This window comes from Saimiri boliviensis, chromosome 1 (assembly GCF_048565385.1).
Source record: "Saimiri boliviensis isolate mSaiBol1 chromosome 1, mSaiBol1.pri, whole genome shotgun sequence".
Classification (NCBI taxonomy): domain Eukaryota; kingdom Metazoa; phylum Chordata; class Mammalia; order Primates; family Cebidae; genus Saimiri; species Saimiri boliviensis.
The window spans coordinates 160,758,089-160,779,377 of NC_133449.1; the positions used below are offsets into that span (position 1 = coordinate 160,758,089).

General features: G+C 37.7%; 1 protein-coding gene across 5 annotated transcripts in view; it reads left to right on the top strand.

The window, feature by feature from the left end:
* The window catches only part of CSNK1A1 (casein kinase 1 alpha 1), a 62,025-nt gene extending 41,178 nt beyond the window's left edge, over nucleotides 1–20,847 (top strand). For 2 of the 5 annotated variants that reach the window (XM_010344528.3, XM_010344529.3), the window contains 6 exons: nucleotides 1,444–1,583; nucleotides 3,059–3,137; nucleotides 5,502–5,576; nucleotides 8,618–8,724; nucleotides 9,887–10,035; nucleotides 18,347–20,847. In XM_010344528.3, the coding sequence (XP_010342830.1) occupies nucleotides 1,444–1,583; nucleotides 3,059–3,137; nucleotides 5,502–5,576; nucleotides 8,618–8,724; nucleotides 9,887–10,035; nucleotides 18,347–18,354 (558 nt within the window). In that variant the 3' untranslated portion in view covers nucleotides 18,355–20,847. Of the gene's footprint in view, nucleotides 1–1,443; nucleotides 1,584–3,058; nucleotides 3,138–5,501; nucleotides 5,577–8,617; nucleotides 8,725–9,886; nucleotides 17,982–18,346 lie in introns of those variants that run through there. The other 3 variants (XR_012512132.1, XM_039471392.2, XM_039471388.2) reach the window with 3 other exon arrangements.
* The last annotated feature ends 442 nt before the right edge of the window (nucleotides 20,848–21,289 follow it).

The following is a 21,289-nucleotide window of genomic DNA, read 5'->3' on the forward strand; positions in this document are numbered from 1 at the left end:
AGGCGGAGGTTGCGGTGAGCCGAGATCGCGCCATTGCACTCCAGCCTGGGTAACAAGAGCGAAACTCCATCTCAAAAAAAAAATAATAATAATAATATTTGTAGATTAACTATTATTAAAATATAGCATAATAGGTGATTTTATGACAAAAGCCAAAATGTTAAGTAAAGATTATTTCTCTTCATATGATAGGTAAAATGAATATGTTTTGGAGGGTTTTTTTCCCCTCACAAAAATAGTTACGTATAAAAGGCTTAAGTTCTGGAGTGTAAACTTGAATTATATAGAACAATTAGCTACATTATAAATGAATACCCTTTATTCAGGTTTTCATGCTGCAAAAAAAAAAAAAGAAAGAAAGAAAGAAAGAAATGAATACTTTATTCCCCGAGTACCATATAGACAAAATAACACTGAATGTTATTTTGTTCTAACACTAGTTTTGTTTTTAGTTAGCTCACTTAAAGTACTAATTGTAAGCCACCCTGATTTAAATGCTAAGTGCTTTTTGGGGGGTTTTTTATATCAGCTTGTTAAATTGTCCAGAAGTTTAGCCTGACACATGTGTATAGTGTCAGTGCTAAGTAGCATTTTTTATTAATAAAAAGTCTTGGTTTCACTGGCAATATTAAGACTTTCAGGGTAGACAACAAGCATTCTGTTGGCCATTGTAGGAGGGAGAAGTTGTGATAGCCTATATCTGTTTTTTTGTGGGTTTTTTTTTTTGTGGTTTTTTGGTTTTTGGTGTTTTTTTGTTTTGAGATGGAGTTTTCATTGTCTCCCAGGCTGGAGTACAATGGCACAGTCTTGGCTTACTGTAACCTCTGCCTCCTGTGTTCAAGCAATTCGCCTACCTTAGCCTCCTGAGTAGCTAGGACTACAGGTGCCTGCCACCACCCCCAGCTATTTTTATAATTTTAGTAGAGATGGGATTTTGCCATGTTGGCCAGGATGGTCTTGAACTCCTGACCTCAAGTGATCCGCCCGCCTCAGCCTCCCAAAGTGCTGGGATTATAGGCATGAGCCATTGCTCTTGGCCCTTATATCTAGATTTTGAAACCTCATGTTTGTTTATCGATAGCAACAGACTATCAGGTGTCATTATGACAAGTAGCTCACTTGTCACTTCTGCTGTCAGGCATGTATACATTTCTCTACTTACTTTATAAAGACAGGCTCCTGTGTATGTAAAGAAATGAGCCTGTGAGATTTGCAAACGACAAGAATAAACTACTAGACTTTTAAAAAATTTGATTTAATGATGAAGACTAGTAAAAGCTTATGGGAGGTGGTGTTAAGTGTGTTCGTTATCTGTTCTAGTAATACTTGGGATACTTTATTTTGATGTATTTGAGTGCATAGTATAGATTCCACTTAATGAATATGAAGCAGTTTAATTGAACAAGGTTGGAAACCTAATGTTTCTGTATTTCTCTTTTAAAGTTATTCCTTATTGATTTTGGTTTGGCCAAAAAGTACAGAGACAACAGGACAAGGCAACACATACCATACAGAGAAGATAAAAACCTCACTGGTACTGCCCGATATGCTAGCATCAATGCACATCTTGGTATTGAGCAGAGGTAAGTTAGAAAATGGAATGTGCTTATCATAGCCATAGCAGAAGCCATCGAGGGGTTCTTGAAATATTTTAATTAGCTTCTTACAATGTCTAAGCATGTTTCTTGGCTGAAGATTTGAAGGATGCTTATTAATCATTTTACCTGCTGCTTTAGCCAGTGTTGAGAAGCCAGTTAGATGAGGTATTTTTGTTTTTTCTTGTTGTTGAAGGTTTTTTCTTGAGGGGAAAATACTGCTTGTTTGAAAGTTAGAAGGCTAAATGCAATGTTGACATTTCTTTTTGCAGCTGAAAATATGTTATTAGTGTCCTAATAAACCAAAAGGGGGTTAATAGAAATCTTCTGTTATACTTCACTCACATATGTCAATTAATAGGGTCTAGTTTAAAGTAAGAAAATTTCAGTCTCTGCTCTCTTTCTGTTTCTTCATATGAGATCTAGAGTTTTCAAGCTCATCTTTTACAATCATGTTTCATTCCTTAAAACAAACATAGAATTAATTGGAAAAAACAATGATATGCGTCCAGGTTTAAGAACCTCATGCAAATGATTTCAAGCTTAAGATATCCATGAATAACTGAATACTCTAGGTTAAACTGTAATGTCACTTTTCCTATATGCCAAAGAATTACCTATCCTTGAACCTATCTATCTATATATTTGTATGTATGTGTATATAGATATATATGTGTGAATACATTGATACAGATGTTCAGATGTTTCATTAGTTTTAAGTTGTAAACTCCTTTTCAGCACTTTTTTTTTTTTTTTTTTTTTTTTGAGATGGAGTTTTGCTCTTGTTGCCCAGGCTGGAGTGCTATCGCGAGACCTCGACTCACCACAGCCTCCACCTCCCGGGTTCAAGTGATTCTCCTGAGTAGCTGGGATTACAGACATTTGCTACCATGCCCGGCTAGTTTCTGTTTTTTTTTTTTTTTTTTTTTTTTTTTTTTTTTTTTGTAGAGATAGGGTTTCTCCATGTTGGTCAGGCTGGTTTTGAATTTCTGACCTCCGGTGATCTACCCGCCTCAGCCTCCCAAAGTGCTGGGATTACAGGCGTGAGCCACCGAGCCCAGCCTCCTAAGTTATCGTAATGAGTTTCTGCAAAATTTAGAAATGTTGTCCTGCTTGGTTCATTGAGCTAATTTCTCTAGAGAACTGTTTAGCTAAATCTTTTTGTTCTTTTAAAATTAAATTGTTATCTTCAAGGTTTTTTTTGTGTGTGTGAAGAGTAAAAAAAATAAATAAAATTAAGTTGTAAGACAGTTGTTTGTCTGATTTTGGATTCCATGAGAAAAGTTTTGTTTAGAGGTAACACGTGAACTTTTAAAAATCACCTTAAATAAGTAGCTTCTTGCATAAGACACCAAATTGTGTTCCCTCCGCATTTGGGAACATGTCTTCTGGGTGCTTGGCTTTCTTTCACATGTTTTTAATAATAACAGTTCCAGTTCATAAAATTACGTTCTCTTTTCTAGTCGCCGAGATGACATGGAATCATTAGGATATGTTTTGATGTATTTTAATAGAACCAGCCTGCCATGGCAAGGTCTAAAGGTAAATCAGACTCACATTATCAGATTTTTCTCTTTCTTTTTTAGAATAAAAATATGTATTGGAGAAGATAAGATTTACTTTCCTTTTTAAATCTGAGATTTTTCTGAGATAATAAAGAATTAACCTTAATTTGCTTTATACCTTTTATTTGGGAAACTGAAACCAGATCATTTTAGTAAGAACTTAGTTCAGCTGAAAAACAATATCCTCTGAGAGAACAGTAAGCTGGTACCCACTGGTAGCCGTTAGCTCTGTCTAGATGGAAGTGGGCATGGACTAAGAAAGGTGGAGACTTTCTCATTTTGATGTGTTGCCATTATGTTGAAAATGTATGTTTTTATGTACAGCAAAATCTGTTTCTCCAGCAATACTTGTCATTTATGCAATGCGTATGGTAACATTTTGTTTCTGTTACCTAGGAGTTTCACCATTGCTTTTGTGAGTGTGTGTTAATAATCACTGTGTTCTAATTTTTGGGTTGGGGGGATGGGGGAATGGTCTCGCTCTGTTGTCCAGGCTGGAGTGCAGTGACACACTTGTGGCTAACTGCAGCCTCCACCTCCTGGGCTCAAGCAGTCCTCCAACCTCAGCCTCCCAAGTAGCTGGGACTACAAGAACATGCCACCATGCCCACCTAAGTTAAAAATTTTTTTTTGTAGAGATGGTGCTTCACTATGTTGCCCAAACTGGTCTCCAACTCTTGGGCTCAAGTGATTCTCCTGCCTCAGCATCCCAAAGTACTAGGATAACAGATATGAGCCACCACTGCTGGTATGTCCTAAATTTAATGGCTATTTTGATACCTTTGCAGTTCTTTGAAGAAAGACCTGTATTTATTGAGTGGCTGTGAGCTATAGTGCTTGGTCCTTGGCTAGGTAGCTTTATCCAATAAGAGTATTTTTTTTTTTTTTTTTTGAGATGGAGTTTCACTCTTGCTACCCAGGCTGGAGTGCAATGGCGCGATCTCGGCTCACCGCAACCTCCGCCTCCTGGGTTCAGGCAATTCTCCTGTCTCAGCCTCCTGAGTAGCTGGGATTACAGGCACGCGCCACCATGCCCAGCTAATTTTTTGTATTTTTTAGTAGAGACGGGGTTTCACCATGTTGACCAGGATGGTCTCGACCTCTTGACCTCGTGATCCGCCCGCCTCGGCCTCCCAAAGTGCTGGGATTACAGGCTTGAGCCACTGCGCCTGGCCCAATAAGAGTATTTTTACTTTGAAAAACATTGTGACATATACAATTAACTCCATGTATTAATGTCCCTAAATGATGAACAAATTATTTATATTAATCTGATGCCTTTGCCTTTTTTGTTGAACATGGGTTAAGAACATGCTTTTCAGGTTGAGCATATTGGCTCATGCCTGTAATCTTCAACACTTTGGGAGGCCCAGGTGGGCAGATCACTTGAGTCCAGTAGTTCAAGATCAGCCGGTCAATGTGGCAAGACTCGCCTCTACTTAAAAAAAAAAAAAAAAAAACTCGGCAGGGTGTAGTGTCACATGCCTCTAGTTCCAGCTACTTAGGAGGCTGAGTCAGGAGGATTGCTTTGAGCCCAGGAGTTAGAGCATACAGCATGCTATAATTGAGCCACTGCACTGCAGCCTGGGCAACAGAGGGAGATCTTGTCTCAAAAAAAGATAAAAAAAGAAAATGCTTTTCAGCTGGGTATGACGATGCACACCTGTAGTCCCAACTACTTGAGAGGCTGAGTCAGGATTACTTGAGGCCAGGAGTTGGAGGCCACAGGAAATTACTGCTGAGACTATGAATGGCTACTGCACTCCAACCTGGGCAACATACTGAGACCTCATCTCCTTAAAAAATATATATGTATATATAAATATCTGTGTGTGTGTATTTGTATGTATATATACATATGTATATGGAGAGAGAGAGAGAGAGAGAGAGAGAAAGAATGCTTTTCAATTATGGCCCCAGCCATTTTTACTTAAATCTGAGATACTCATATGAATATATGATATTCATATATCCCTTTTAGACTCACCCTTTCCCTGTAGCTAAAATTATGTTGTTTCTTTATTTAAGAGGCAGTGGTTGAGGCTACTGGATGGTTGCTGGCCAGTGACCAGTCCCAAGGCTGGCCAGGTAACTCTGCCACCACTACTGCGCCAGTGGCCTCGGCCCTGCCCCCTAAAATTATGTTCTTAAAGAAGAAACTTACATCAGAAGTTTGGGAAAAACTTTTTTTAGATGTATTGTACTTTGATTTTTTAAATTCTGGGTTAAAATTTCTCTTGAGAGTCTCACAGGTATATGTTTACATGTCTTGTGCATTAAACTACTAAGGTTCTTCTCAGTAGCACTTAGTATATCTTTTTGATTTAATTCTTTTCCACAGGCTGCAACAAAGAAACAAAAATATGAAAAGATTAGTGAAAAGAAGATGTCCACTCCTGTTGAAGTTTTATGTAAGGTAAATATGCATGATGAATATTTTAAAAACCATAAATGAAGCCAGGCACAATGAAGCCTGTAATCCCAGCACTTTGGGAGGCCAAGGCAGTAGGGTCACTTCAGCCCAGGAGTTCAAGACTAGCCTGGGCAACATAGGGAGACCCCTTTTCTGCCTTAATAGATAAATGTCCTGTCTGGGCACCGTGGCTCATGCCTGCAATCCCAGTACTTGAGGAGGCCGAGGCGGGCAGATTGCTTACGCCCAGAAGTTCGAGTCTAGCCTGGGCAACATGGTGAAATCCCTTATATACCAAAAACCCAAAGGTTAGTTGGGTGTAATGATGCACGTCTGTGGTCCCAGCTACTCAGGAGGCTGAGGCAGAGGATCACTTGAGCCCAGGAGGTGCCACTTGCAGTGGTGCGGTCTTGGCTTTGCAATGATCTGAAGTTGCACTGCTGCACTCCAGCCTGGGTGACAGAGTAAGACTCTCTGTCTCATATGAGTGAATATATGAATGAATAATCCAAGAAGAAAAAGGAAAATTTTATTGGCTAGTCCTGGAACTTGTAACATCCAGTAGGTAGCTATTCACCATTTTAAATTTATCATAGGGGTCTTTTTAAATAAGTGTTTTTGCTGGGCACACTGGCTTACACCTGTAGTCCAGTTTGATAGACCGAGGTGGGTGGATCGCTTGAGCCCAGGAGTTTGAGACCAGTCTAGACAAGATGGTAAAATGCAATCACTACAAAAAATACAAAAATTAGCCTGATATGGTGATGCATGCCTGTAATCCCAGCTTCTTGGGGATGCTGGGACAGGAGGACAGCTTGAGCCCAAGAGGTCGAGGCTGCAGTGAGCCAAAATTGCACCACTGCAATCCAACTTGGGTGACAGAGTAAAGACCCTGTCTCAACAAATGGTTTAAGTAGATTAAGTGTTTTATGTTTCTGGTTCGTTAGGGCTCTCTAATCTGTTGAAAATTAGGGAAAATAAACAGGGCAGGTAAACATTTTCAATACAACCTCATTAATCTATAAGAAAAAGTATGAAATATTCTCCTTATCCTAAACTAGTGCTTGAAAAGAAAGATTATCAATGATTAGTACATTAAGGAACAGGGAAACATACAGGCAGATTGGAGCAATCCAAAATATCAGTTGTCCAACAATACAGAAATACAGAAGACAGTTTGAATCACACTCATTTTTTCCTGAAATTTTCAACTTCATAGAAAGGCAATTGAGTTTAAGAATAGAGAGGGATGGCCAGATGCAGTGGCTCACACCTGTAATCCCAGCACTTTGGGAGGCCGAGGCTGGTGGAACACAAGGTAGAAAGATCGAGACCATCCTGGATAACATGGTGAAACTCCATCTCTACTAAAAATACAAAAAATTAGCCAAGCATGGTGGTGCGCACCTGTAGTCCCAGCTACTTGGGAGGCTGAGGCAGGAGAATTGCTTGAACCCAGGAGGTGGAGGTGGCAGTGAGCCAAGATCATGCCACTGCACTCCAGCCTGACAACAGAGCAAGGCTCCATCTTAAAAAAAAAAAAAAAAAAAGGAAGAAATTTGTGTTATGATGAATAACCATATCTCTTCCATAAAAAGAAGGTATTTCAGATAAGAAAAGAATTGTATACCTGAACTTAAGTACAAAGCAGTATACAAAAAAATAGTTGAGGGAAGAAATCAGTGAGAGTTAAAATAGTAATTTTAAAGTTATGAGATTCTTTTCAGTTTCGTTGTCATGCTGTTTCCCATTAACACAGACCGTAAATGTTAAGAGTTTTAGATGTATAATGCGTATTATTGTACACCTTTTAACATATGCATGTTTCAAGTGGTCACCCAATTTATATCAGTGCAATCAGTAAAAAATGTTGCAAGTATTTTTGTTCTGTCCTGCTTAACTACAGGAAGTGAGAAATTATTCAAAATCATAAGGTTGTAGGAAGAGACTGCTTCCTTTAACTTTACCAGTTTCCACATTGGCACTTACTCTAGGAGAGGAGATAGAGAGGTTTGTGCTGTTGTCATATTTTGTATTTCCACATTGCTGATTGGGGAAAATCCTTTTGGTGACCAATATCTAGAGCCTTAAAAATGTTTATACATTGTTGAGAATCTTTCCTAAGAAACTAAATCGAAAAAGTCTATACCTATGGATATACTTAGCAGTATTACATCTAAATGTTCAATTATAAGGAGCAAGTTAATGATGTATATATTAGGTACAATACCATGCAACCAACCATTCAGAAGCTTTTGAAGGCCGGGCATGGTGGCTCATGCCTGTAATCCCAGCAGTGTGAGAGACTGAGGAGGCCAAAGCAGGAAGATCACTTGAGCTTGGGAATTTGAGATCATCCTTGGCAACATGACAAAACCTGTCTCTACCAAAAAATATTAAAAATTAGCTGGGTGTGGTGGCTTGTGCCTGTAGTCCCAGCTACTCAGGAAGCTGAGATTGGAGGATCGGTTGAAGCCTGGGAGGTGGAGGTTGGAGTGGGCTGAGATTATACCTGTGCACTCCAGCCTGGGAGACAGATGGAGACCCTGTCTTAAAAAAAGGGTGGGGGGTGGGACTGATAAAATGACAAATTTTAACAAGTGAGCTATGTAAGTTATTTAAGAACATAGTAGGCCGGGCGTGGTGGCTCACGCCTGTATTCCAAGCACTTTGGAGGCCAAGGTGGGTGGATCACCTGAGGTCGGGAGGGCAAGACCAGCCTGACCAACATTGTGAAACCCCGTGTTAAAAAAAAAAAAAACAGAAAAACATAGTACTGTTTAGGAAGAGCACTGTATGAGAAAAGCATATGTATTTTTTCTACCAATGTTGTACATAATAGGGTGGATAGGGTCATGAAATTATAAATTTATGAGGAGACCAAATCATTATTATTTTAGCTCTCATAGCTTCCTATGAAGTGGTAAAATATCCCACCCAAAAACGTCTTTTTGCTTGTACTTAAATGTGTGTGTGTGTTTTTTTTTTTTTTTGGTATCTTGAAATGTTTGTTTTTAACTTTGTTTTAACCCTTGAACCTATAGGGGTTTCCTGCAGAATTTGCCATGTACTTAAACTATTGTCGTGGGCTACGCTTTGAGGAAGCCCCAGATTACATGTATCTGAGGCAGCTATTCCGCATTCTTTTCAGGTCAGTTTTTAAGGTATTTTTAAGATTTTAAACTCTGTGAGGGAAATTGGTTAAATATAAATACTAAAGTGAAGCAGATCTAACTAATATGAATAAAAGGTTTAAGAAACTGATTTATTTGGGACTGATTTGGCATTTTTCTATTTGTAGTGTAAATATTATTCAAATGATTTTAGTTTGGAGTGGATAGAGAGTTGAATCAGACTCAAAGTAGAATGTAACTTTTCTAGATAGTTATAATTCACATTAGATATAAGTGACTGTTAGTGCCCTCTGGAACTCTCCAACTTTGGTACAGTACAAAATAGAAAAGCAATTAAAATATCACATAGTCATGGAATCTGATCAAGTGGTGATAGTCCTAAACTAGGGTAGTGTTCCTTAGGCATAACCCAGAATTGGTCTTGGACAAGGTGCTGGGTGGTAGGGGGCAGAGTGTTGGCACCGAATACATTACATGTGGCTCAGACTCTTAGTTGGAAGAGAATAAGAATTGAGGTAATCCGGCCAGGCATAGTAGCTCGCACCTGTAAACACCCAGCACTTTGGGAGGCTGAGGTGGGCAGATCATTTGAGGCCAGGTGTTTGAGACCAGCGAGTGAAACTGTGTCTCAAAAAAAAAAAAAAAAAAAAGGGGCAGGTAACTCTTTAACTCCAGAAAAGTGTCTTCCCAAAGTACCAGTCAGATATCTTATTCCTAAACTTCCAGTTGAATATTTACTCTTACTTGTTTTTAGGAAGTACCTCCTCTTATACGTATTCCCCTAGATCAGGCGTCCCCAAACTTTTTACACAGGGGGCCAGTTCACTGTCCCTCAGACCGTTGGAGGGCCGCCACATACTGTGCTCCTCTCACTGACCACCAGTGAAAGAGGTGCCCCTTCCTGAAGTGCGGCGGGGGCGCAGATAAATGGCCTCAGGGGGCCGCATGCGCGGGCCATAGTTTGGGGACGCCTGCCCTAGATAATTGACAGCTTGACTCGGTGTTTCAGTTTTCATGCTGCCTTTTTCATCTATATTAAGAGAAGTATTTTAGAGGCTGCCACACTTGAGGAAATACTCGTTGTGTAAAGAAGTGCCCTCACTGTCTTAAAACATTAGTAGGTTATATAACTGGACTCTATTATTGAAGGATTAACATAAAATATTTTATCTTTTCCAGGACCCTGAACCATCAATATGACTACACATTTGATTGGACAATGTTAAAGCAGAAAGCAGCACAGCAGGCAGCCTCTTCCAGTGGGCAGGGTCAGCAGGCCCAAACCCCGACAGGCAAGCAAACTGACAAAACCAAGAGTAACATGAAAGGTTAGTAGCCAAGAACCAAGTGACGTTACAGGGAAAAAATTGAATACAAAATTGGGTAATTCATTCATTTCTAACAGTGTTAGATCAAGGAGGTGGTTTTAAAATACATAAAAAATTTGGCTCTGTGTTAAAAAAAAAAAAAAGACGTCCTTGGAAAATTTGACTACTAACTTTAAACCCAAATGTCCTTGTTCATATATATGTATATGTATTTGTATATACATATATGTGTGTATATTATATCATTTCTCTTGGGATTTGGGGTCATTTTTTAACAACTGCATCTTTTTTACTCATTCATTAACCCCCTTTCCAAAAATTTGGTGCTGGGAATATAATATAATATCAATCAATCCAAAATCCTAGACCTAACACTTGTTGATTTCTAATAATGAATTTGGTTAGCCATATTTTGACTTTATTTCAGACTAACAATGTTAAGATTTTTTATTTTGCATGTTAATGCTTTAGCATTTAAAATGGAAAATTGTGAACATGATCTAATATCAAGAGGTGAGTCTGGCATTACCCCCGAAGTGTCCATCTTCTCAGTTGCAGAGCATCTCGTTTACTCTCTTAAATGCTCACATAACTGCAAAACTCAGCACATCTTTTCTAGTCACAAAAATAATTCTCTTATTTGCAGTTTAACCACATATGATCTTAATTTCAAAATAATTTCTTTGGTTTTGGCTTTATTTTTTACAATGTTGCAAATATCAGGCTCTCAGGGTTTAATGTGCAATTGAAGTCTACAGTCAGGCCTTGCAAATTGAAGATGACTGGGGCAAATGCCATTGAAACTGCTGGTCTATTTCCTTTCTACCTTTCTCTGGCACTCTTACTGCCTGTAAGGAGCAGAACTGTTAGGGCACACTGTTGCCATACAGTTTGACTCTCATTTTCATGTTTTATTCTTCTTTTCCCATTTCTGGGGCTTACTTCCTGATAGCTGCCTACTTTCTGGAAGTAGTGGGCTTTCTGGAAGTAGTGGGCAAGTAAGATTTGGCTTTTGGTTTCTAATTTTTAAATTTCTGAATGACTGCTCTAGTCTGAACTTGGCCTTTATAGATTAATATTTGCTTCACATTTTAGTGTTGTATTTAAACTATTTTATAATTTAAAAATAGATTCTAATCTGAAGATACTTTTCGAGAAATATTATTAACTGATGTCATCCTCATCCCGGGAGCTCATCTGTTAGGAATGAAGTTGAGATGCTTCTCTTACATGTTTCTGTATTTGGGAAGGATTCAAAGTTGATGGTTTATTGTCATTGGGATTTTCAGATGGTGACATTTCAACTCAGGATAGCAAACACTAATGTTCGCCTGTGCATCTCAGTTGTTCCTTAATTGCCCCTTTTCAGTGTTTTAATCATTGTATAACTAATCATAGTGCCAAGAAGTTCATAATGTGTTATGTGGCTAGTGTCACTGAAAAACGGTCCTACCATTTAAGTAAGAGTCTCTAACCCAAGGACTTACTACAGCTGACACCTATAGTGTATTGTGCTTTTTCTCACAAAATGAGACCAATTCTGCCTAAAGCTAGCTGGGATAATAGGATCATCACAAGTTGCAGTTTCTGTAACTATAATTAGATTGAAATCTCATCTGACCTAGAACATTTTACTTCGGGCATTCAGCAGACTTCAGAAAGAATTAACTTTTTTTTTAGTTAGTTCCTTTGTTAATTTACTATGTGTCTCTTATTCAATAAACGAGCAGAATTTTTGTCCTGCCTTATCCAGGTCGTAAAGATGAGAAGTTGGATCCACTCAGTTGGGATGTTTCCTTGGATGAGGGGGAAACTGTAATTAAACCTGTTTAATCCTTGTTTTGTATTGTAGCTATTTTTCATAAAAGCAACTTTAAATCTTATACAAATTTTATAGCACCATTAGACAGTGGTCATACAAGTTATCACATAAACATGGACTTGAAAAATTAGACTTTTCATAAAACACATCATATGTCATTGACTGCTTTTCATAGATAACACTTCCAAGGCGATCCATCTGTATTGTTACCAAAAAGTGCTGCTTCACCTAACACAGACTTCTTTTTGCTCTTTGACATCTTGAAAACACCCGTTTGTTTTTTAATAAAAAAAACTTAGGGCTCAAGACAAATCTTAAATGAAACCCTCATAAACCATGAAAATATGGATGGTCTTAGGGTCTTAGGCATGAAATAAGCATTAGGAACAAATTCTCCTAATTTCAACCCCCAGCCCAGCAGATTATTCTTTTTTTTTTTTTTTTTGAGACGGAGTTTCACTCTTGTTACCCAGGCTGGAGTGCAATGGCGCGATCTCGGCTCACCGCAACCTCCGCCTCCTGGGTTCAGGCAATTCTCCTGCCTCAGCCTCCTGAGTAGCTGGGATTACAGGCACGCACCACCATGCCCAGCTATTTTTTTTGTATTTTTAGTAGAGACGAGGTTTCACCATGTTGACCAAGATGGTCTCGATCTCTTGACCTTGTGATCCACCCGCCTCGGCCTCCCAAAGTGCTGGGATTACAGGCTTGAGCCACCGCGCCCGGCCCAGATTATTCTTTAAGAAATCTCCTAGGAGTTCTGGAATTAGAAAACAATAGCCCTGGGTTATTCCTGCTTCCAGTCTCTGAGTAACAAGGGTGTTTGAAAGCGTCGTCTCTTCAGGTCCACTGTAGTGGTTTTTTATTTAAGAAATAACTCAACTGGATGTGGGGGCTTATGCCTGATCTCAAAACTTTGGGAGGCTGAGGCCAACAGATCACTTGAGGCCAGGAGTTTCAAGAGCCTGGCCAACATGGTGAAAACCCGTCTTTACAAAAATTAGCCAGGTGTGGTGGCATGCACCTGTGGTCCCAGCTACTTAGGAGCCTGAGGCATGAGAATTGCTTGAACCTGGGAGGCAGAGGTTACAGTGAGCCAAGATTGATTCACTGCACTCCAGCCTGGGTGATTGAGTGATACTGTCTCAAAAAAAAAAGAACTCATACAGCTCAGTGATTCATTGATTCCAGTAAATCCTTTTTATTAATGATGAAAACATCCTACTAGGTTTTTCTAGTTAAAAACTTTTAAGACAGGTGCAATGGCTCGTGCCTGTAATCCCAACACATTAGGGAGGCCGAGGTGGTAGGATGGATGTAGGAGGACTGCTTGCCTCCAGGAGTTCTGTACTTGCCTGGGCCACATAGTAAGACCCTGTCCAGCCCCTTCAACACTCCCCCCCAAAAAGCCAGGCATGGTGGTACACGACTGGGGTCCCAGCTACTTTGGGAGGCTGAGGTTGGATAACACCTGAGCCCTGGAGGTTGAGGCTGCAGTGAGCTGTAATCATGCCACTGCACTCCAGCCTGGGCAACAGATGAGACCCTGTGTCACAAAAAAAGAATTTTTAAAAGGTGCTTTTTAAATGCATTTTATCATTTGCTCTTGACAGAGTTAAATTTTCAGAGGCTTCAGTATTATTAAGTGTCATGAGTGTACTTTAAGCAAGTAAATCTCTAATGTAGGAAAATCCCTCAAATGGTAACATTTACTAATGTTTTATATGGTTATTTTTGAAAAATATATCTAATATTTCTCTAGTAAAAATGATGTTGTTTTAGTAACCTACTAGGAATGTTTAAAGATTCTTTAAGTCTGGCTTATGTAGCTAATGTGGGCCTATTAAATAATAGACAGACTTTTGTCTTGGTTATATGCTTTAGGGCCTTTCAAATACTCTATTCCAAAGCCCATCAAAAGACCAAGAAACAAGGCCTTTCCCTTTATGACTATTATCTGTACTAGTTTTTAAGGTTCAGTTACCACAAGATTATAATTGTTTTTATTCATGTTCAGAAGAAAAATACATATGTTTCACACCAACACACTTTGAAATCCATTTCTCTCTTTGACTATATGTGATTATCAAAAAAGTATTATTCAAGACATTAAAAATATGTAAAGGAAAAGGAAATATTTTTAGAACATTCAAAATCCAATGAAGTTCTGTGTTTCTTTAGTTGAGGGCAGAAGTAGAGGAGAATTTCAGAAGGTAGTGAACCCAAAGGTGGATTCTTACATAATTCTACTGTTCTGTTCTCTAACCCATTTGTTTATTACCCTAACTATAGTTAACCAAGTAGAGTTTTATCGTTAATATAGATAGCTGTCAAAGTGTTGACATTCAAAGGAGATTACAAATAATAATTTTTCTGTCAAATGGACTGACCATGTCCGCAGTCTTCCTTGAACTACCTTCCAGTTTTCCTGGGCTGCATCTACCATTTATGTCTAGTTTAACTTTTTTCTGACTTCGCCAATTGCTGCTAGGAATGTGCTGGTCATTCAGCAGCACAACCAGATCACAGGGGAAGATCTTGAAATACCTGGACAAACTGATCGGTCTGAATACACTCAGTTCAAAGAAGTACCAGGGAACTACATCTTCTTGCTGAAGCCTTGAATTTTTGTCAGATTTTTTTTTACTGTGGACAGTGAAGCTGGAAGGAAAAGATCTAAATAACCCAGCTGGAAATGCAGATGAAAGTGCAAGAGTTGGTTTGTGGTCATCTGGAGTCCACGTCTCCAAGGCTGCTGGACCTTCAAATTTTGAAACTTGTTAGATCTTCTGGATGATAGCACAACGATTAGAAGACCTAGAAGAATACAGTGTTGCTGGGACTCAGTGGTGTTCAATGAGACCATCTACCAGCCGGGGAAAGAATTAATTAAAACAGGTATTTAAAAACTCCGTAACATCAGAAGTGTGTAGCAGAATGAATTCTGTTATAAGGAAGACAGAAGAATTCAGTCTGTTTTTTAATGCTGTTTAGGAATGATGTATACTCCCTATACTTAAAAATTGTCATTTATTTCATTTGTAGTGTTAAAAACATACTTCCATTAGTTTCTGTAGGGAAAGAAGAATTATAGGGTTTTGTTTGTTTTTAATTTTTCTTTAACTTTAATACTGCCAATTTGATTTAAAATTCTCCAAGCTTAATTATGTGCAACTAAAAGAACCACACAACTGGCCTGGCACTGTGGCTCACTCTTATAATCCCAGCATTTTCGAGGCGAGATGGGAAAATCACTTGAGCCCAGGAGTTTGAGAACCACGTGGGCAATATAGGGAGACCTCGTCTCTATTTTTAATAATTAAAACACACACACACACACACACACACACACACACACATACACACACAACCATGTTATAGGAAAAGTTAGTATAAATGACATAGCATAATGAATATTATATTCAAAATAACTTTTAAAAAGTTGTCTTGTAAAAACGTGAAGGGATCCTAATTTCAGAAGCCCCATCACAAACTTACAAGCCTTAGTACTACATAAATATCCCTTTTAACTAGTTTCTGGTTCTAATTTAAAAATCAGAAACATCTGAAGTTCATTTACAAATAAGAACAGATACACACTGTATAGGGAGGCTGAGGTGGTAGGATCTTTTGAGCCCAGGAGTTATAAGTCTAGTCCATCAGAAAAAAACAAGGCATACCTTTTATTTTTTTTTTTTACATACAAGGTCTCACTATGTTGCTCTGGTTTGTTTATATATATATATATATATATATATATATATATATATGTTATATCCAGGATATATATACCCAGGAATTCCTGGCTTTAGGCGATCTTCCGTCTTCAGCCTCCCAAAGTGTTAGAATTACAAATATGAGCCACCTCTCTGGGCCAGAACATACATTTTAGATTTCAGACTCGGGGGTGAGCAGGGATAAATCTCCTTGTTAGTTACATAAAAATATATTTTTTTTCTTTTTGCAGATTTAAAAAATAATTTAGCTGTTAACTTCTTAATCATCCGGCTCTGTTTAACTCCCCTCCCCCCCTTTTTTTTTCTTAGGAACAAAGGGATTCATTCCTCATTTTAACTGATATTACAATGAAGATGGGTTCTTGAACTTTCAGAAGCCTGGATAAGCCACCTAATCTGCAAGATAAAAAACCAAAAACTAATGCATATTGGAGAAAATAATGCTTAGTACTTGAAGATTGAATGTCGAATACCTAATTGAATATTCCTATTGATGTTTTTTCTTTTTTTCTAAACATACTTCAGAAACATCTTAGGACAGCTGACTGAAGAAATGTTGAACCCTGGGTGGAATATCATACCATTGACCTATCTGAAGAGTTAAAGCTGTATTTGACTGCTCTATTCTACCAGAATATTGTTAGGCTAGCCTTTTAACAGTTTCTAAACAATTGTAATCATTTATTGACTCAGTGGTTCCTCAGACAACAGGCTAAAAGATGTACAGATATATTTCAATTTGAGTTTCCCTGATATTAAAGGCATAAGAGTTTCTCAGTATTTTGACTGACAGTGTAACATGTTTCCATTTTAGTTTGTTAGTGATGGTGGTTTTCCCTTTGAAAGCCATTTGGTATATTCACCATAACAATTAGTTTAATACAATTACATAAGAAAACTGTCGTAAAACCCAGCAATTTTAATAGTCGTGAAAACATGTTTTTTAAATTGTGTTTAAAAGTAATTGCAGGACTTAAAACCAAATTCTGTTGGGGGAAGGGCCATTTCTGTTTAATCCTTAGATTCTTAACCTGCATAGCTTATCCTGTATTGTAATTTTTTTTCTTAACTCCTAAACAAGAAGCTTGAAACTTATCCTGTATTTTAAAATTGAAATTAGGGTATAGTCAGATTTTTTTTTTTTTTATTAAGGATTTGGTTTGACAGCCTTGAAAAGAAAGCTTTGCCTCGCTAATACTTCTTAATAACTTGCATCAAATAATACTCCCTGTGGTGAAATATATTGTCAAAGTTTTGTTATCTTTCATTTTTGGCATTTGCTTCTTATGGACTTAGTACCCAGGCAACAAAGATCTATTATGTATCTACTCTGTTGTATGTTTACTTTTCTTTCCCCGCAAACAGGCATGTATGCATAATAAGAAATAAGCATGATAATTATTTTATTTCTCCCACAAAGCCCATGGGAGATGGCCCAACAAATGTCTAAAAAGTAAAAGAGGCCAGGCACAGTGACTTAGGCCCGTAACCCCAGCACTTTGGGAGGCCATTGTGGGTGTATCACGGGGTCAGGAGTTTGAGACCAGCCTGGCCAACACAGTAAAACCCTGTCTCTACTAAAAATACAAAAATTAGCCCGGAGTGTTGGCAGGCACCTGTAGTCCCAACTACTCAGGAGGCTGAGGCAGGAGAATTGCTTGAACCCGGGACATGAGATTATAATGAGCTGAGACTGTGCCACTGCACTCCACCCTGGATTATGGAGTGAGACTCTTATCTCAAAGGGAAAAAAAGGGGGGAAAAAAGAAGAAGTAGTAAAAGAAAAGGAGCAGTTTATGATTGAGGAAAACTTGACCTAGATTAAAGAAGTAAGGAGAGATTGGAGTGGGCTAGAAGGAGCTATAGTCTCTAGCTCTTTTGTAAGGAGGTGGGGACAGAGGGCACTGGTGTCTCAGAGTGGGTGTCTGGTGAAAGGGAAAAAGGTGCCTAAAGGATTTTCAGGCTATTACTGAAAATTTTCTCTCTTTGCCTTTAGATGTAGATAAACTGTGCAGTTATGACCTGAAGCTTCTTGTATTCAAACTTAGCCTAGGGCTTAGGTAGAGGCCCTAGGGTCTACTTATGGTGGAGGAGGGAAGTGTGTGTAGAATATGTAGGCTTGAGAAGAAAATAAAGCCAGAAAAGCATCACTTGCTTATCACAAAACCATCTTTCTAATGCAGCTGGTAAAGGAAGTTTCAAAGGTCTATCTAAGGTTTCTCTACAGAAATTACATGCTTCTCTGATCTTTGATTAGTAAAATAATTGAGATAGTTATGCCTTTAATGCATTTATTATTGAACTTACCATTTTAATTTGTGTCAGAAATAATGTGCAGAAAAGTTTTTGCTCATGGTAGGATTAAAATTGTGTTCTTTAAAGTGAAACAGTCTGTTTTGTTGATTTGATAAATATTTGAGTGCATAATATGTTCTAGGTACTAAAAATACAGAAGTGAATAGCAACATGCTCATTTGAATTACTGATCATTATTTTAGTATGCTTTGAATTCATTGTACCACTCCTTCCTAGAGTCATTCAAAACAGAAAAACTAGTTTTAAGTGTAGATTTCATGTTTTTCTGTTTTAAAAGGTTGAGCTAATAATGCTTTTCACAAGAGACAAAATAACATGAGTCACAATAAAGTAATTCTTGGCTCAGTTCCACCCAATTTCCGTATTCTGGGTGTAATTTAAAACTTTTGACTTGGAATTTTAACCTTTTTTTTTTGTTTTGATTTTTTTTTACCAGGTTTCTAAGCATGAACTGAGGAACAGAAGAAGCAGAGCAGATGATCGGAGCAGCATTTGTTTCTCCCCAAATCTAGAAATTTTAGTTCATATGTACACTAGCCAGTGGTTGTGGACAACCATTTACTTGGTGTAAAGAACTTAATTTCAGTATAAACTGACTCTGGGCAGCATTGGTGATGCTGTATCCTGAGTTGTAGCCGCTGTAATTGTGAATATTAACTGAGATAGTGAAACATGGTGTCCGGTTTTCTATTGCATTTTTTCAAGTGGAAAAGTTAACTAAATGGTTGACACACAAATTGGTGGAGAAATTGTGCATATGCCAATTTTTTGTTAAAACCTTTTGTTTTGAACTATACTGCTTTGAGATCTCATTTCAGAAGAACGGCATGAACAGTCTTCAGCCACAGTTGTGACGGTTGTAAATGCTCACAATTGTGCATTCTTAGGGTTTTTCCATCCCTGGGGTTTGCAAGTTGTTCACTTAAAACATTCTTAAAATGGTTGGCTTCTTGTCTGCAAGCCAGCTGATATGGTAGCAACCAAAGATTCCAGTGTTTGAGCATATGAAAGACTCTGCCTGCTTAATTGTGCTAGAAATAACAGCATCTAAAGTGAAGACTTAAGAAAAACTTAGTGACTACTAGATTATCCTTAGGACTCTGCATTAACTCTATAATGTTCTTGGTATTAAAAAAAAAAAAGCATATTTGTCACAGAAATTTAGTTAACATCTTACAACTGAACATGTATGTATGTTGCTTAGATAAATGTAATCACTGTAAACATCTATATGATCTGGGATTTTGTTTTTATTTTGAAATGGGAGCTTTTTTGTTTACAAGTTCATTAAAAACTAAAAACTGTTTCTGTAAGGAAATGAGATTTTTTTTTAAACAACAAAAATGCCTTGCTGACTCACTATAAAATAAAAATCTCCCCAATTTTTTGATAGACTACTTTAAGCCATTTGTTACATGGTATTCCTTTGCAAGTCATTCTAGGTTTCGTGTTAACTTTTCCTTTAAAAAAAAAAAAAATCTATTTCTTTTGTCTGAAGGGGAAAGGCATTCTTTCATTTTTGTTTTTTTATGACTTGCAGGCACAGTATCTAGTACTGCCACTGCCAGAACTTGGTATTGTAACTGCTGCCCGCTGACTAGCAGCTAGACTGATTCTGAATAAAGATGAAAGCATTAAAGGGTTTTCCTATAAAACATTTTTCTTTAAAATACTTGTGAAATGGCTATAAGCAGTTGACTTTCACCCTTGGAGAGCATCACACTGTGTGAGGTTCAGTGATCGTTGACCCTCCCCAACCCCTCCTGCTTCTTTATCTGTCTTTATCTCTGTGCGTGCGCTTCCTCTCAATTTTCTTTGCACGCTTATTTCTTTTTCTCTGACCCAAGAAAAAGGAAAACTTACTGATGATAATTTTAAAGTAGTGTAATTTATTCATTTATAGCATGTCAGGATAAATTAAAAGAACATTTGTCTGGAAATGCTGCCAGGAGCCTATTGTGTAAATGTAGGTATTTTGTAAAATAACATTGAAATTGTAAATTGACACGTGTTTGGTCAGATTGTGTCAAGTTTAATTTGTTTTGTTTTCTTTTTTTTTTAATTTGAAAACTACTTTAGCAATAATTAATTCCATGATTATCACATTCTGCCATTAAGGGAGATAGTACCGTAATACTGAAGAAATCTTGTTAAGTCTGAACTTTTGGGGTAGGCAGCTTTTTTGTTTCTTTTCTATCCACCCTTGTCGGTTGAGGTATTTGTTTCTTGACTAATAAACCCTTTGATACTTTTAGCCAGAAATTGGTCTCATAAAGCTATTTTTGAGTATAGTTTGTGTAAAATAAAACTGTTTAGCTTTGGTAATAACTTTTCCAAGCTGAACTCCCTCTAGCAAGATATTTTTCAGTGCTTTTATTTACTATGCACTTAGACTATGCACTTTTTCTGAAATATTTTTGTAACACTTTTTTGTATTTTTGCCATTTGAAAAGGTTGTGGTGTAGTTGGTCTGTAATTAAGTTGCAGATTTAAAACTGCTGTTAGCTTTGTAAATCAAAATATAGGTGTTTTTTGTCCTGGTATATCATCATTCCATCTGCAGCTGGAGCTGGAATCCCATTGATCTTCTAGCTACCATTCATTTTCTTCACAGTTCACAAAAGAAGAATGTGAAATTCAGTGAATGCTGTTACTAATCCTGTCGCGAGATGAATCTCATTTCACCAAAATTAAATTATGTTTTTCCGCTAAAATGATGATACAAGTTGAAGACACATCACTCTGAAATTGGAAGACCTCACCACTTAAGGCTCCACAGTGGCTTACTCAGCTGAACTCTAGGTTACTACTCTTTACTTTGTTCACCCATTGGGGGGTGCAGTTTTTTTAAAATGTTGGGAGATGGCCATTCTAACTACTGTTGAATGTCTCTGTTTTGGGAAGGTATAACAAGAAATAAAAAAGAATATATATGAAGGGAGAGACTGGTTATCTCCTCCCATATGGTTGTGCTTATGCTCTTACGGCTTACAAATGGATATTTCGAGATTTGCTTTCACAATGATTTCCTATCAACAAATATTTTTATTACGATTTTTCCTGTTCTAGTCCTTGCAGTACTCATAAATGTTTTAAGCCGAGCATACTGTAATAATCGTAAGTTTAATTTCATTATAATAAAAATAACAAACAAAAGGATTTTAGAACCCAAGACGATGAGCTAGTTTTCCCTAAAGGTTGCTGAACTATTAAGGAATATGTTTTTATGACTTGACTAGAATGAGCCATGGACATTTTTAGCTCAGCTGAAAAATCCAGCGGCATTTAATGCAGGTAAATTCCTGAGTTCTTTTCCAACTACTCTGGAACAGTTTCGCTTTGACTCAAACTGGTATAAAGCATTATTTTAGGTCTTCTC